The sequence below is a fragment of the Bubalus bubalis genome, chromosome 17 (assembly GCF_019923935.1).
Source record: "Bubalus bubalis isolate 160015118507 breed Murrah chromosome 17, NDDB_SH_1, whole genome shotgun sequence".
NCBI lineage: Eukaryota > Metazoa > Chordata > Mammalia > Artiodactyla > Bovidae > Bubalus > Bubalus bubalis.
The window spans coordinates 43766725-43785379 of NC_059173.1; the positions used below are offsets into that span (position 1 = coordinate 43766725).

General features: G+C 37.3%; 1 protein-coding gene across 5 annotated transcripts in view; it reads right to left on the bottom strand.

The window, feature by feature from the left end:
• SCLT1 (sodium channel and clathrin linker 1) overlaps positions 1-18497 on the bottom strand; it is a 230455-nt gene extending 211958 nt beyond the window's left edge. For 3 of the 5 annotated variants that reach the window (XM_044930432.2, XM_044930431.2, XM_044930433.2), the window contains exons 1-2: positions 10290-10395; positions 569-636 (exon numbers count right to left, since the gene is read on the bottom strand). In XM_044930432.2, the coding sequence (XP_044786367.2) occupies positions 569-636; positions 10290-10383 (162 nt within the window). In that variant the 5' untranslated portion in view covers positions 10384-10395. Of the gene's footprint in view, positions 1-568; positions 637-10289; positions 10396-16177; positions 16242-18106 lie in introns of those variants that run through there. The other 2 variants (XM_025268069.3, XM_006067319.4) reach the window with 2 other exon arrangements.
• Between the last annotated feature and the right edge of the window lie 158 nt (positions 18498-18655).

Genomic DNA, 18655 nt, shown 5'->3' on the forward strand with positions numbered 1-18655 from the left:
CAAAGTATTTCTTTACTGATTCAGTAACCTAGGAGCTATTTTTCTTTTAATATCCTGTAACTCAGACTGTACCAGTAGGTATACTTTATTGGTCAAAAAAAAAAAAATTAATACAATATTTAAATAAAAATGTATGCCCAAGAAAAAAAATTAAAATAATGCCATGTATTATTTCTTATTCTGAGTTAGTTCATGCTTCTGTTAAATTTATGAGAATTGAGAGTTAAAGTTTACAACTGGATGTATCCTAATAACAATTTTAGGATGTTTCAAAAGTCTATGAATTCTCATTTTACAATTCTGACATTTTAACACCATATACATATATTGTAAGCTCAAATTCTGGTGGGGACAAAGGCAATTTCTATGGTCAAAGAATTTATAGTCATTAAACAAGAACAACTTTGCTTCCTTACAAGAATCAGAGTTGTAAGAAAAATTTTCAAGTGCTATAGGCAACTTCACATGGAATAATCCTAAGTAGCATTTATTCTACACTTGTCAAATACAGAAATATTTACAACCAAGTTTGAACTTAATTTGTTAGACCCCAATTTAATTTACATACCTGTACTGTTGAATATTTGAAAAAATTTTCCATTTGATACCGCCTAAGGGTTTCATTTAGTCTTTGGTCTGAAACAAAAAGAAAAACCAATTTGTAATGTTCAACTTTGAAAGACAGAAATAAAGTAGATATTATTGATATATCCAATGCAAAACTGTTAGTCTCCACTGCTGTTCAAAATAAATCATTCTGAAGACATCATTTTAGAATTTAGATAGTCTATACACCTAAGTCAAATAATTACTGCTGCTCCTGCTAAGTCACGTCAGTCATGTCCGACTCTGTGTGACCCCATAGACGGCCTCCCACCAGGCTCCCCCATTCCTGGGATTCTTCAAGCAAGAATACTGGAGTGGGTTGCCATTTCCTTCTCCAGTGCATGAAAGTGAAAAGTGAAAGTGAAGTCGCTCAGTCGTGTCCAACTCTTAGCGACCTTATGGACTGTAGCCTACCAGGCTACATGGGATTTCCCAGGCAAGAGTACTGGAGTGGGCTGCCATTGCCTTCTCCCAAATAATTACTACCAATGGGAAAAAGAACAGCTAAAAGAACAAATTTTTCTGATTCTGAAAGTTTTAATTCTCAGTCTCTCTGGGCTTGCTCTTCAGATTTTTAGAAGTCAAGAAAAAGTACCTTCCACATTTATTTTTTTATTCCTGCTACTAGATGTGAAAAGAGTTGGAGAATAAGGCTAAACTATACTTCTTTAGAAGTTAAAAACTGCTGAAATTCTCTTTCAGGACAAACCTCCACACGGAGGAGAAACTCTAAGACTAAGCATTCAAATTAAAAAGGAATAGGCAAGACACAATGGAAAAGAAGGTCCAGAAGAGCCTTAGAAACTACAAGACTCTCAGAAACTACAAGATAATATTTCCATTTGAAGCAAGAAAAGCAATACAATAGAACATGCATGCATGCGTGCTCAGTCGCTCAGTCATATCCAACCCTTTGTGACCCCACAGACTATAGCCTACCAGGCCTCACTATCCATGGGATTATCCAGGCAAGAATACTGGAGTAGGCTGCCATTTACTCCTCCAGGGGATCGTCCCAGCCCAGGGACTGAACGTGCATATCCCCTCATCTCCAGGACTGGAAGGAGGATTCTTTACCACTAGCCACCTAAGAAGCCCCAATAGAACATGTGTGCATATGTGCGCTCTGTCTCTCAGTCATGTCTGACTCTTTGCAACTCCATGGACTGTACAGCCCACCAGGCTCCTCTGCCCATGGAATTTTCCATACAAAAATATTGGAGTAGGCTGCCATTTCCTCCTCCTTCCTGACTAGTGGATCGAACCTAGCTCTCTTGCATCTCCTGCATTGGCAGGCTGATTCTCTACCACTGTGCTATGTGGGAAGCCCCACAATAGAACACAGCACCTAACAAATATACAAAACTCATTCTTCCAAGATCACATGGAACATGTAAAACTGATAATTTGCTGACAAAAGAGTAAGTCTCTTGAGTTTTTGAATATTTAGATGGGGTTCATCCCAAGGATTTTTCAATATCCATAAATATCAATGTGATATACCACATTAACAAATTGAAGAATAAAAACCAAATGATCAACACAATAGATGTAGAAAAACATTTCAACAAAATTCAACATCCATTTACGATAAAAAATCCTCAGAAACCAGCCATACAGGAAACATACCTCAACCCAATAAAGGTCATACATGGCAAACCCATGGCTAACATCATATTCAACAATGAAAACCTTACAGTACTTCCTCTAAGATCAGGAACTCTTGCCACTTTTATTCAACATAGTTTTGGAAGTCCTGGCCACAGCAATCAGAGAAGAAAAGGAAATAACAGGAATCCAAATTGGAAAAGTAGTAAAACTGTCACTGTTTGTAAACGACATGATACTATATATAGAAAATCCTAATGATGCCACCAGAAAACTACCAGGATTTATCGATGAATTTGGTAAAGTTGCCAGATATAAAAGTAATATACAGAAATCTGTTACATTTCTAGACACTAAAAACGAAGTATCAGAAAAAGAAATTAAGGAAACAATCCCATTTACCATTAGGAAGCAGAGATCAAATTGCCAACATCCACTGGATCATCAAAAAAGCAAGAGACTTCCAGAAAAAATCTACTTCTGCTTCATTGACTATGCCAAAGCCTTTGATTGTGTGGACCACAACAAGCTCTGGAAAATTCTTAAAGAGATGGGAATACCAGATCACCTGACCTACCTCCTGAGAAATCTGTATGTGGGTCAGGAAGCACCAGTTAGAGCTGGACATGGAACAACAGACTGGTTTCAAATATGGAAAGGAGTACGTCAAGGCTGTATATTGTCACCCTGCTTATTTAACTTATATGCAGAATACATCATGAGAAATGTTGGGGTGGATGAAGCACAAGCTGGAATCAAGATTGCCAGGAGAAATATCAATAACCTCAGATATGCAGATGACACCACCCTTAAGGCAGAAAGTGAAGAAGAACTAAAGAGCCTCTTGATGCAAGTGAAAGAGGAGAGTGAAAAAGCTGGCTTAAAAAGCAACATTCAGAAAACTAAGATCATGGCATCCAGTCCCATCACTTTACGGCAAATAGATGGGTAAACAGTGGAAACAGTGACTGACTTTATTTTCTTGGGCTCCAAAATCACTGCAGATGGTGACTGCAGCCATGAAATTAAGACACTTGCTCCTGGGAAGAAAAGTTATAACCAACCTGGACAGCATATTAAAAAGCAGAGACATTACTTTGCCAACAAAGGTCTGTCTAGTCAAAGTTATGGTTTTTCCAGTGGTCATGTATGGATGTGAGAGTTGGACTATAAAGAAAGCTGAGTGTCGAAGAATTGATGTTTTTGACTGTGGTGTTAGAGAAGACTCTAGAGAGTCCTTTGGAGTGCGAGGAGATCCAACCAGTCCATCCTAAAGGAAATCAGTCCTGAATATTCATTGGAAGGACTGATGCTGAAGCTGAAACTCCAATACTTTGGCCACCTGATGCAAAAAACTGACTCACTGGAAAAAACCCTGATGCTGGGAGGGATTGGGGGCAGGAGGAAAAGGGGACAACAGAGGATGAGATGGTTGGATGGGATCACTGACTTAATGGACATGAGTTTGAGTAAACTCCGGAAGTTGGTGATAGACAGGGAGGCCTGATATGCTGTGGTCCATGGGGTCGCAAAGAGTTGTACATGACTGAGCAACTGAACTGAACTACTGACCATTATATCAAAATAAAATAGGAATAAAGAAAAAAACCTGTATCCTAAAAACTATATGATACTGAGGAAAGAAACTGAAGACATGAATATATAAAAAGATATACTATGAAGCTGGATTGGAAGAGTCAATATTGTTAAAAATCACCATACTACTCAAGACAATCTACAGATTCAATGCAATCCCTATCAAAATGTCAATGGCATTTTTCATAGGCCTAGACCAAATAATTGTAAAATTTGCATGGAAACACAAAAGATTCTGACTAGCCGAAACAATCTTGACAAAGAAGACAGAGGTAAGGAATCATGATCCCCGACTTCAGACTATACTACAAAGTTACAGTAATCAAAACAATATTGTACTACACAAAAGCAGACAACATAGATCAATGCAACAGGATAGAGAGCCCAGAAATAAACTCATACTCTTATGTTCAATTAACCTATGACAAAGGAGGTAAGACTACACCATAGAGAAAAGACAGTTGCTTCAATAAATGGTGCTGGGAAAACTGGACAGCTTACATGTAAAAGAACAAAATTAGAACATCTCTTGACACCATATACAAAAATAAACTCAAAACAGATTAAAGACCTAAATGTAAGACTGGAAGCCATAAAACTTCTAAAGGAGAACAAAGTCAGAACACACTTGACATAAATTGAAGCAATATTGTTTTGGATATGTCTGCTAAGGCAAAGGAAATAAAACCAAAAATAAACTAATAAGACCTTACTGAACTTAAAAGCTTTTGCCCAGCAAGGGCAAAAATGAAAAGACAATCTACAAGGTGGGAGATAATATTTACAAATCATATGATGATTAAGGGATTGATATTCAACATGTATAAACAGCTCAAACAACTCAACATTAAAAAACAAATAACGTGATTAAAAAGTGGGCATAAATAACAAACACACATTTTTTCCAAAGAGGAAATGTAGATGGCCAATAGGCACATAAAAAGATGCTCAACATCACTAATTATCAGGGATTGCAAATCAAAACCACACTGAGATCACCTCACACCTGTCAGAATGATTATCATCAAAAAGAACGCAGATAACAAATGCTGATGAGGATGTGGAGAAAAGGAAACCCTCTTACCCTGTTGGTGAGAATGTTAAATTGTTCCAGTCATTGTAAAAAGAAAAACAAACAAACAAACCAGTATAAGGCTTCTTAAAAAACTAAAAATAGAACTACTGTGTGACCCAGCAATTCCACTCCTGGGTGCATATCCATAAAAAAACAAAAACACTAATTTGAAAACATACACGCACCCCAATATTCATAACATGCATTATTTGCAATTGCCAAGATATATAGAAACAACCTAAGTGTCTATTAATGGATGAATAGATAAAGATGGAATACAACTCCGCCATAAAAAGAGGGCAATTTTGTCATTTGCAGCAATATGGACAGAACTGGAGATCATTATGCTAAGTGAAATAAGTCAGAAGACAATTGTTGTATGATATCACTTACATGTGGAATCTAAAACATACAACAAGTGAGTGAATATAATCTAAAAGAAGCAGACTTACAGATATAGAGAACAAATTTGTGGTTACCAGTGAGAAGAGGGGGAGGCTATACTGAGGTAGGGGAGTTAAGAGGTATAAAGCCTTAGGTACAAACAAGCTACAAGAATATATTGTATAATATGGAGAATAGAGTCAAGACTTTATAAACAGAATATAACCTTTAAAAATTGCAAATCACTATAATGTACACTCATAACTTATATAATATTGTGCAGCAAGTAGACTTCAGTTAAAAAAAGAAGAAAAACTAAAACTTCAAATAAGAGTAAATCTTAACTTTCAAAAGACTTAAACTGAAGAGAATATACCACTCTAAAATACATCTCTTTGGAATAAGAAGTATTTTAGGCTGATAATTCTTAAGAAACAGAATAGGAAACGCTTTGAAAAATTGAGTGGAAGTTACCCTTTTGTTAAAGATATTTACATTTATGAGGAAAAATTCCATTTGTAAGCACGTCCCCCTTTTTATACCAGAAAGAGAAAGTGTTAGTCGCTCAGTCACGTCCGACTCTTTGTGACCCTATGGACTGCAGCTTGACAGGCTCTTTACTGTCCGTGGAATTCTCCAGGCAAGAATACTGGAGTGGGCAGACATTTCCTTCTTCAGGAGATCTTCCCAACCCAGGGATCAAACCCGGTTCTCTCGCATGGCAAGTAGACTGTTCGCTGTCTGAGCCAGAGGGAAGCCCTGAAAGCCTTAGTCACTCAGTTGTGTCCGACTCTTTGCGACCCTATAGACTGCAGCCTGACAGGCTCCTCTATGCATGGAATTCTCCAGGCAAGAATGCTGGAGTGAGCAGCCATTCCCTTCCCCAGGGGTGTCTTCCCTACCCAGGGATTGAATCCAGGTCTTCTCCTGCACTGCAGGCAGATTCTTTACCATCTGAGCCACTGGAGAAGCCCAAGGTAATGACTTAAATCTGCATAACAGTTTTACTCTTGTTTACTGTGCTTTTCTTGGTAACTTGTAACCACTCACCCTCTTTTTCAATATCTCCTTTTGTCTTTATCTGAAAATGTTTTTTAACACTGTAGCTTTGCCATTTAAAGGAGTTTTTCTGGGTCACTGTATACATTAGTGACCCAGAAAAACAGAAAAATTCCTTTAAATGCCGAAGCTACAGTGTTAAAAAACATTTTCAGAATGTATACAGAAGGTAAACACGTTATTAAACTTGTTTGTTTTCTCCTATTTGTCTTTTACAATAGGGGGTCACAGGCAACAATCTATAAGGATACAGGAAACTTACTTTTGCTCCCCTGGAAAGCCAAAAAGAGTACATTACTTGATAACAGCAAAATTAGGCCAGAATCGAGAGACAAAAACTATCAGAAAAATACCCGTTATGTAAGAAATTACCTTTCAATAACCTATCGGTCTCAGGATGAATGACAGAACAAATTAAAAAGTATTCTGAACTGACTCATTGTGAAAATGCAGTTTCATTTGAAACTTCTTAGGAAAAAGCACCTGCATAGCAAAGAAAGCTACCAATAAAATGAAAAGGCAACCTACCCTCAATGAGAGAAAATAACTGCAAATCATATACCTGATAATGGGAACATATCCAAAATATACAAAGAACCTCACACAACTCAATAGCCACAAAAAAGACACAAAACTGAATTAAAAAACGGGCAGAAGATCTGAATAGACATTTTCCCAAAGTAAACAGATGGCCAACAGACATGAAAAGATATTCAACATCACTAATCATCAAGAAAATGCAAATTAAAACCACAATAAGATATCACCTCATTCCCATTAGAATGGCAATTATCAAAAAAAAAAAAAGAAATAACAAGTGTTGGTGAAGATGTGGAGATGTGTATTATTGGTAGAAATGTAAATATAAATTGGTACAACTATTTTGAAGGTCTGGAGGTTTTAGTTCCTCAAAAAATTAAAAACAGAACTACAGTATGATCTGACAGTTCCATTTCTGAGTATTTATCTAAAGAAAATGAAAACAATAATTTGAAAAGATATGCACCACATGTTCACTGCAGCATTATTTACAATAGCCAAGATGTGGAAACAACCTAAATTTCTATTGTTGGATAAATAAATAAATTGTGGTATACATACAATGGACTATTACTTAGCCATAAAAAAGAAAGACGTCTTGCCATTTGTGACAATATGAATGGATCTTCAGAGTATTATGAAGTTAAATAAATAACAGAGAAAGACAAATATCACATGAAAAGAAAGAAACCAAGCTCACGGATACAGGGAACAGACTGGTGATTGTAAGAAGTGGAGGGTGGGGGTAGAGGGAGCCAGAGGAAAATAGATGGACTGGTTCTTTTATTCTTTCAATAAATTGAACGATTTTCTTTTAAAGAAAAAAGATATGAAACATTCTTGAAAGCAATGAAAAAAAATCAATTGAGATATATTTTTTGTTAATCACCAAAACCCACAATATTAAGATGTCAATTCCTCTTAAATTGATTTAAAGACCAATACAATCGCAATAAAAAACTCAGCCGATTATTTTGTAGATATTAAACAATTGATTTAATGCAGTGTTGATTTAAACACTGCATTGAGCAGTGAAGACAATACTGATGAAGTTGATGAACTCACACTTTCTGACTTCAAGATTTTCTAGAAAGCTAAAATAATCAAGAGAGCATATTTTAAACAAATAAAAACAAAGATAAATGGAACAGAATATAGAGTCCACTAGTATACCCATGCAAACTCAGACTACTTGACCTTGGCCAAAGGAATAAAAAGCACATTAACACAGAAAATATAGACTTTTAAGTCTTTAGTCATCATCAACAAATGAGGAGGATACAAATGGAGAACCATAAGAAAGTAAAGACACAAACTCTGCATCTTAGAAATTCATTAAAAATCCTTCATTGTCTTAAATACAAAATATGAAACTACCAAAACTATAGTAGAAAACTTAGAAAATCTACATGAGTTATACTTTGACAATTCATTTTCATATACAACACAAGAAGCACAACCCATGAAAGAAAAAATTGCTAATATGGACTTTATTAAATGTAAACTGCTTACTTTGTGAAGGACATTGTTTAAAGAATGGAAAGACAAACCTCTGGCTATGAGAATACATTTTTAAAACACACAACCGGAGAACAGTTTGCGTGCAAGGTACTCAAAAAACCAGGAAAAAAATCCACAATAAGAAATCAAACACTCCAAGCTAAATAGGACTATGTGTAGCCATCTTTTAGAATAATATATAGAAATGGGAAATAAGCATGTATTAGTTGATCGACATCGGGGAATTACTGGAAAACAATAAGCATTGTGCATTAGGGAAAAGCAAATTAAAATAGCATGATGCCCTATCCATAAAAAACATAAAAAATAAAAATATAGGTAGAAATGCAATAAGAAAAACAATATTTTGTGAAAGAAGAACAAGGGGGGAGGACTTGTTCAACCAGAGATCAAGATTTATTAAAAAGTTATTGGCATTTAGACTGTGTGATAGTTATATAAACAAAACTAACTTATGGAAGAGAATGCAGGATCCAGAAATATACCCATGTGGGTATATTTCTCATATATATGAGCACTTCAACTCTGATCAAAGGGCACTTCAGAGTAATAAAGAGGGGAGCACAATCTTTTTGTAAGTGGTTCCAGGTCAGCTGGATATGCTCGTGGAAAAGAACAAACCATTATTCATAAAAATCAATTCTATGTGAAATGAAGACCTGGGAAGAAAAACTGTCACTGTTTGCAGATGACATGCTACGATACACAGAGAATCCTAAAGATGCCACTAGAAAACTACTAGAGCTAATCAATGAATCTGGTAAAATACAAAATTAATGCACAGAAACCTCTTGCATTCCTGTACACTAATAAATAACAAAAGATCTAAAAGAGAAGTTAAGGAAATAATCCCAATTATCACTGCAACAAAAGAATAAAATACCTAGGAATAAATCTACCTAAGGAGGTAAAAGATCTGTACTCAAAAAACTGTTAAGACACTGATGAAAGAACTCAAAGACTGATTTGAGTTGACAGAGAGATACACCATGTTCTTGGATTGGAAGACTCAATACTGTGAAAATGACTATACTACCCAAGTTCAGTTGCTCAATCTTGTCCCACTCTTTACGACCCTATGAACTGCAGCACAACAGGCTTCCCTGTCCATCACCAACTCCCAGAGCTTACTCTAACTCATGTCCATCGAGTCAGTGATGCCCTCCAATCATCTCATACTCTGTCATTCCCCTTCTCCTCCTGCCCTCAATCTTTCCCAACATCAGGGTATTTTCCAGTGAGTCAGTTCTTCACATATGACAGAAAACACTGATAACAGCATTATTCTCAATGGCCCCCAGAATGGAAACATCTGCAAGTATATATCAAAAGAATGGAAAAAAATGATAAATTTATAAACTATAATGTTCTACAGTAATTAAAATGAGTATACTACATCTACATGCAAGAATATGAAGAAATCTCAAAAACATAATATTAAATGAAAGACACCAAATGCAGAAGGCAACATAGTTTATGACTCTATTAACATAAATTTCAATCACAAGCAAAACAGCTTTTACAGTGTAAAATTACAGATATTATATTTATCTTTGGGGAGCAGGAAATGGGTATAGTCACAGGTGGTCATCTGGGGTGCTAGCAGTGTTCTATTTTTTGGCCTGGGATATGATTATATGAGTTTTGAGCTTTGTAATAATCCTCTAAGCTTTATATTTATTTTCTCTACTTTTCTGCATGTCACACATAAGCAAATATACATATATATGAACATACATATTACCTATATACAAATTTATATATATATATATATATATATAATGTACACACACAAAATGTACTACACTGTTAACTTCAGATAATAGTTCCTTCCTTGAAAGCATACATAACTTAGTGGAGAAACATGACACATATGTTGGAAAAGAAAATGGCAACCCACTCCAGTATTCTTGCCTGAAGAATTCCATGGACACAGGAGTCTTGGAGTTGCAAAGTAAGGACACAAATGAGCAGGTACACAAACAAGACATCATTCTGAGGAAAGAATAGGTAATTACAAAGTATTAATAAGTTAAACCATTTTTAACTTTTATTAAGTTTAAAAAGAGTTATTCCTTTTTATTGTTATCCTCAGAATTTTTAAGAGTTACCTGACACATGGCACTAAAATTAGGGTCTGGTCTCTAGCAGTAACACAAACTACTACTTTTTGATAAGGTTTTAAGTAAGAAAAAATACTAAATCTGACATCTCAGTAAGTGAAATAGATTAATAAGAAGTCAATTATGCATCAATGAGGGAGAACAATCTTCACATACTGCTTTAAACTGGAGGAAATTTTACTGTAATGTGAATCTACCATTTCCTTCATTCAACAAGCACTTATTTTACTTTATAGTTTGCCTTTTCTGGATTACTGATGAGACTGACATTTTCATATTTTTAGTACCTCATCAGGTTTTATTTTTTCTATTAGTGTGAATGTATTTTTGTTCATGAAAGACCTTTTTAAATTGTGGATGATAATCAACTCTTCACTATATTTATTTTAAGTATATTCTCCCTCCCTGTGGCTGGGGCAGTCATTATATTGATGATGTTTCTTGTGATATCCAAGTTTTTACTTCTAATGCAGTCTATTCATATATATTTTCCTTTCAATCAAAAATGTCTGCTGAAGAAATCCACAATCCTGAGATCATAAAGACATCCTCTTAACTATTTTTCTGCAAGTTTAAAGAGAATGTATTCCTTCAACCAATAATTTTTTTATATGGTGTGAGAAAGATATTTTTTCTTTCCCATTTAGACAGCCAATTATCCTAGCACCATTTGCTCACCAGCCTATCCCTCTCCCACTGATTTGTATTTCCCGTTCTTTCAGACAACAAGTGTTTGTGGATGTATGCATCTGTTTCTGTGCTAGCTGATCTATGTATTTATCTATCTACCAGTATAATAGGGGCTTCTCAGGTGGCTCAGTGGTAAACAATCCACCTGTCAATGCAGGAGACACAAATTTGATTCCTGGATTGGAAGATCCCCTGGAGAAGGAAATGGCAACCCACTCCAGCATTCTTGCCTGGAAAATCCCATGGACAGAGGGGCCTGGCTGTCTACAGTCCATGGGGTCGCTAAGAGTTGGATTTAATAATTGGATTTTTATAATGTCTTAATAGTTGATAAAATAAAATTTCCCACCTTGATGTTCCTTAGAACTCTTTTGGCTATTTTCAGTTCTTCTACACAGATTTTAGAAACATGTCAAATAGAGGTTTGGGATTGCATTGAATCTATCCATTAATTTGTGGGAGAACTGACATATTTCCTATATTAAGTGCTCTAATCCATACACAATGTTTCTTTATTAATCTAGGTCTTTTCTTACATACTTAATAATTTTCTAATGCTAACAACCCTTCCATTGCTGGGATGAATCCAATATGAAGGTGACTGTGTGTGTATTATATATCTACACACACAAATGAGCTTAATAGCCATTGATGGATTCAATCTATTAATATTTTACTTAGGATTTTAGTTTCAGTGTGCATAAGTGAAACAGGCCTATAATTTTTCTTCCAAGCAAGTGTCTTTGCTGGATAGAAAAGAACATAAAACACTGGATTCAAACTAGATTGCCTGGGTTCAAACCCCAGCCCAATTACTTACTACTTATGAGTTAACCTAGAAACTGTGGTGGCACTTATCCAGGAGGTTTTTATCTATGGATATTGAACAGATGGGTATGAGAACTGTAAAAGCAAGCTATGGAAAAGGTGTTATTGAGTATGAGCTCCACAAAAGCAGTGGCATGGTCACATTAAGATAAATAACAAAAGAGCAGATGAATCAATGGAGAAATTGTATAAAAATGGGGAAAACTGTTATAGCCTGTATAAAAAAAAAAAGCTGCAAAAGAATTAAGGAAATGAAAGAAACTGAAGGGTTCAAAGAATACAGGTCCTGATGAGGTCAAAGAACAGTTATAATGGGAGTAAGGTATTTGTGTTTAAGATTAAAAAGTAGGGCAAACTGAACAGGACTTCTGCTCATGATCAAGATAAAGTAACATGGTCCATTTTCCCACCTGACACACCAAAAAAACAAAACAGTGGTTTGCCAGGTACAAGACATCAGGCAATGATAATGACAAACATAAAATAAATGAAGTGAGCACGCTGATTGCCCCAGCCTAAAAACAGGAAAAGGAGTACGTCAAGGCTGTATATTGTCACCCTGCTTATTTAACTTCTGCTTATTTAACATCATGAGAAACACTGGATTGGAAGAAGCATAAGCTGGAATCAAGATTGCCGGGAGAAATATCAATAACCTCAGATATGCAGATGACACCACCCTTATGGCAGAAAGTGAAGAGGAATTCAAAAGCCTCTTGATGAAAGTGAAAGTGGAGAGTGAAAAAGTTGGCTTAAAGCTCAACATTCAGAAAACGAAGATCATGGCATCTGGTCCCATCACTTCATGGGAAATAGATGGAGAAACAGTGGAAACAGTGTCAGAATTTATTTTTCTGGGCTCCAACATCACTGCAGATGGTGACTGCAGCCATGAATTAAAAGATGCTTACTCCTTGGAAGGAAAGTTATGACCAACTTAGGCAGCATATTCAAGAGCAGAGATATTACTTTGCCAACAAAAGTCTGTCTAGTCAAGGCTATGGTTTTTCCAGTGGTCATGTATGGATGTGAGAGTTGGACTGTGAAGAAAGCTGAGTGCCGAAGAACTGATGGTTTTGAACTGTGGTGTTGGAGAAGACTCTTGAGAGTCCCTTGGACTGCAAGGAGATCCAACCAGTCCATTCTGAAGGAGATCAGCCCTGGGTGTTCTTTGGAGGGAATGATGCTGAAGCTGAAACTCCAATACTTTGGCCACCTCATGCAAAGAGTTGACTCATTGGAAAAGACTCTGGGAGGGATTGGGGGCAGGAGGAGAAGGGGACGCCAGAGGATGAGATGGCTGGATGGCATCACCAACTTGATGGACGTGAGTTTGAGTGAACTCCGGGAGTTGGTGATGGACAGGGAGGCCTGGCGTGCTGCGATTCATGGGGTTGCAAAGAGTCGGACACGACTGAGTGACTGAACTGAAGTGAATGACCTGAGTGACATTTCATGCCAGAAAACAGGGAGGAAAATTGCAGGCAAAGATCAGTAGATTCTCTGATTTAAGGAAATGAAGCTTAGACTCAGTGGAAACCAAGTAAATTAGAACTGGCAGGACAAAGAATAGGAGAGAAAGCTGCACAGAGAATTCCATATATACGTAAGATCTGTGAAGGGTATATCTTGTATAAACAAAGTACTGACTAACTTTTTATCTATTAAAGGAACTGAATTTACAGTTTAAAATCTTCCACAAGGAAAGCTCTAGGTTCCATTGTCTTCACTAGTAAATTCTACCAAACATTTAAGGAAGAAATATCAATTCTACACAAACATCTTCCAGAAACTTGGAGAGGACAAATACTTTCTAAGTAATTCTGAGGCCAGCATATCTTGACACCAAACGAGACAAAGACATTAGGGGAAATTTTTTTTTTTTTTTTTTTTTTTTTTTTTACAAAGCGTCACAGACATGAAAATTTTAAACATACATTTAAGATAATCAATGTTAAACAGTATATTAAAATGATAATACATTATGACCAAGAGGAGTTTATTCCAAAACGGCAAGTTTAACACTTGAAAAGTAATCTATATAAATCTCGCTATTAAAAAACTAAAAATGAAAAAAAAATCTGATCATCTCAAAAAATGTAGAAAAAGCATTTGGAAGAAAATAATCCAATATTCATTCTCATTTAAAAAACTCTCAGAAAACTAGAATAGAAATTAGTATCCTCAACCTAGTAAGGACATCTATGGAAAAACTACAGCTAGTATCATATTTAATTTTGAAAAACAGATACTTTCTCCCTAAAATCAAGAACAATACAAGGATGTCTACTCCAACCACTTTGGCTCAACACTGTACTGGAGGTTTCAGTAAGTACAATAAGGCAAGAAAATGAAATGCAAGACATTCCAAAGTGGAAAGGAAGAAGTAAAACAGTCTATTTACAGATGAAAAGACTGTCAATGTAGAAAATCTGAAAGACTGCATTAAACCTGCTGTTGCTGCTGCTAAGTCACTTCAGTCGTGTCCGACTCTGTGAGACCCCATAGACGGCAGCCCACCAGGTTCCCCCGTCCCTGGGATTCTCCAGGCAAGAACACTGGAGTGGGTTGCCATTTCCTTCTCCAATCTGCATTAAACCTACTGGAACTAATAAGTGAGTTTAGAAAGGTGACAGGGTAAAGTACACACATACAAAGTATTTCTATACACTAGAAACGATAAATGAGAAATGGAAAGTAAACAAATAATAGTTTACAATAGTATCAAGACCAGCAATACATAGAGATAAATCTGACCAAATATGTGCAAAACCTATATACTAAAAACTATAAAATATCGCTGAAAAAAATTAAAGAAGAGATATCAGTTGAGAAATATTTTTTCATTAGTCAGAGAACTTAATATCATTAAGTGAATTCTACACAAATTAATCCAGAGAATCATACAATGCCTATCAAAATCCCAGCATCCTTTTTTTTTTGTAGAACAAGCTGATCCTAAAATGTATATAGAAGTGCAAAGGACCTATGACAGTCAAAACAACTGTGAAAAGAACAAATCTGAAAGGCTACAATGATTTATTATAAAACTGTAATAATCAAGACAGGATCTTGGTTTCCAGATAGATCAAGAGAACAGAACAGAAATGGATCTACACAAATATGTTCCACTGACTTTTTAACAAAGATGCAAAGGTAATTTAATGGAGAAAGGATAGTCTTTCCAATTGTGCATCCATATATTAAAAAAGTGAACCTTGACCCTTGTCTCACACCTTGTACAAAATTTAACTCAAAATGCTTCATAGATTTGAGTGTAAAAATTCTAGAAGACTACACAGAAGAGAAGCTTTGCAGCCTTAAGTAAGGCAAAGATCTTTAGATGTGTGTGTACACTCAGTCACTCAATTGTAACCAACTCTTTGCAACTCCATGGACCACAGTCCACCAGGCTCCTCTGTCCAGGGAATTTTCCAGGCAAGAATACTGGAGTGGGTTGCCATTTCCTACTCCAGATGATCTTCCCTACTCCAGGGATCGAACCTACATCTCTTGCATCTGTGCTTTGGCAGGTGGATTCTTTACCATTGTGCCACCTGGGAAGCCCAAGTTTTTATATATGATACATCCATTAAAGAACAAATTGATGAACTGAACTTCATAGAAATTAAAAACTTCTTCTCTATGAAAGGCACTCTTAAGAGAATGAAAAAAAAAAGACTCCATCCCCACTGGTGAATAAACTCTTCACTCCTTAGCTTGATATACATGTCCCTCTTTGAACAGGTCCCTAAGGACTATCAGACCCACCTTCTTAGATGGAGGTGGAAGAAAGCTGCTGCTGCTAAGTCGCTTCAGTCATGTCCGATTCTGCGTGACCCCATAGATGGCAGCCCACCAGGCTCCCGTCCCTGGGATTCTCTAGGCAAGACACTGGAGTGGGTTGCCATTTCCTTCTCCAGTGCATAAAAGTGAAAAGTGAAAGTGAAGTCGCTCAGTCTTGTCCGACTCTTAGCGACCCCACCGACTGCAGCCCACCAGGGTCCTCCGTCCATGGGATTTTCCAGGTGGAAGAATGGTGTACTGCAAATATGCTGTAACAAATTAAATGAGGCTCAAAATCAATAGAAGTCAATGAAGAGAAGGTCAGAGGTCGGTGGAAGAAGGGTAAGCTTTCTGTATTTACCTGAGCTGGTGTTTAGCTGATCAACTAATCTGGTCACCCACCAATTATAACTGGCATACGAGGTCTAAAGGAAAAAAGGGGAAATTCATAGACATCCAACACTCATTTTCATCTCTTCCTGCAAACCTTACTATTCCATGCTCCAATTTCCTGAATAAGTAGTTATTTCAAGCCTCCAAGCCTTTGCTTCTTTTGGTCCCTCTGAATTTCCCTTCTTCCACGCACTTCTCTTCTGGTGAACTACCATTCATTTTTCAAGAAATAATTTACCATAGCTTCTATTGTTCTCTCTGGTATTTGGACTTCAGTTTTATTTAAGAATTCTGGCTGGTGCATTCCTCTAAAACATAGTTTATGAGTGTCTCAGGAACTCTCCCACCCCAACCAAACTTCTCTCCACCAATTCTTGTCCCACACCACTCAGATAGTGGTGAGCTAGTCCTCTTTATGGGATGAAGGATATTCCCACATCAAACCTAAGAAACAATGGTAATGTTATAGTGTCACATATGTCATTAATGATTTTAGATAATATAAAGTATGCACCTAAAATGTGCTAGACACCATGCTAAGTGCTTTATTTGCATCATCTCATTTAACCTTCAAAACACCATCATGTGCTATTACACCCATTTGACAAGTAAGAAATTTGAGGCACAAAGAAGCTCAGTAACTTGCCCAAGGTCAAAAACAGACAAAAGAGAGCTAACATAGAGCCTAGACAGACTGAATCCAGAGGCTGAGTTCTCAACCACTGGCCTAAGGTGTTTCCAAAATGGAATGTACCATTTCCTCCCCTCCCTCCCCCTTTTTCCCTGCTGCTCAAGCAAGCCAAAAACCTTAAGTTGCCCTATACCTCTTTCTTCCAAACCCTTTCATCTCCAATCTCACTATACCTACATTAGCTCACTTCTTACCTGGATAATAACAACAATCACCTGACTGCACTTGCTGTAATGCATGTTCCTCATAACAGCCAGCTGGGTTTTTCAAATAAATCACAAACTGATCGAGTTACTCTCAACTGGATTCCTTTCAGTGATTCCTATAACCTGTGCAATGATGCCAACTCCTGAAAACACAGCAGAAAGGCCCTTTGCCATCTGGCCAAATTCTTCCCTTTCAGCTCTACTTGCCATTTCCCTGTATACATCAAATTTCATTCAAACCGACCTTCTTCAAAGTTTTTAACAAAACATATTCCTAATCCCTCCAATGTTGTAAATATTGTTCTCAACCACACAGTTCTTTTATCTAGTAAATTTATATTTTACTTCAAGTTTCAGCCCAAATAGTACCTTCCTTAACCACAGAAAATTATAACCCTGTAATAGTTAATATTTGTTAGCACTATGTCAGATACTATTCTAAATCCTACACATATTTTAAAGGCCGTTTAATCATTAGACCAACCCTGTAAGAAACCTGAGGCAAAAGAGTTGACAGTTGCTGTTACTTCAATGTGTTTATAGAAATCATATACTTCCCTCCTCAAATTAAATTATTGGAGGGTAGAACAGTCCTCCTTATCTTCATAGCAGCTATGCTTGTCTAGTGCCTGGCACATAATAGAAACAGGCGGGGCTCAATAAATATCTTTTGGACAAATGGCCGGAGCTGCGCCTCCAGGTTCTAACTGCAGACTTAGAAACTCTTCCTAGCAATTAGCCTCTAATTCCTCCAGAGCATGTGAGGAGCATAACAAACATGACTCTAGCAGAGTCCCTCGTAGGCTTAAGTATTTTCCAAACGCTTCTGCTTAATGTATGAGTATCCTCATATATACCATCAAGCTTTTTCTGCAGCTTAACTTCTTTTAAGTTTTTACAAATTACCACGTACCCAACATGCATTCAGATAGTATTAGTCAACGATGACGACATTAAACATTACATATGAGAATTCTCAATAAAGGAATGTGGAGCTTACTTTGATCTCGCAGAAAGTCGATTTCTGTGGCCATTTGGATGCAATTTGTTTGGAGCTTTCACTACCTTTACTTTTCTCAAAAAGACACAAAGCTCGCAATGCAGGAAAGCAAAACTAAGGCAAAGCTCCGGAGGTTGTCTAGCACTCGAGCGGTGTGATCTGCATCCTACTCACGCGGCGTCAACAGCCCAGCCGCGCCTCCTTCTCCCGAGTCCCAGCACAGTCCCTTGCTCAAGCGAGACACCAAATTTCAGGTTTGTTGCGGACCCGCCAAGTAAATTGTTCACATTCACCCGAATCCCAGTCAAGTAGGACCAGGGACGCGGCTGGATATATTGGACGTCCCACGGGCCACTCGGGGTCGTGTCGGGCCACTCAGGAGAGCGCCGAGAGAGCCGGCGGGCAGCCCGGCGGCGGCATCCTTGGTGGGGCAGGGAGCGACGCCTGGACGACCGAGAAGCCCGGGGCCAGCAGCGGAAGTCCACTCGGCCCGCCCTGCGACTTTGAAACCGGTGCCCCAGACCGCTCCTTGGAGACGGTGACGCCGCC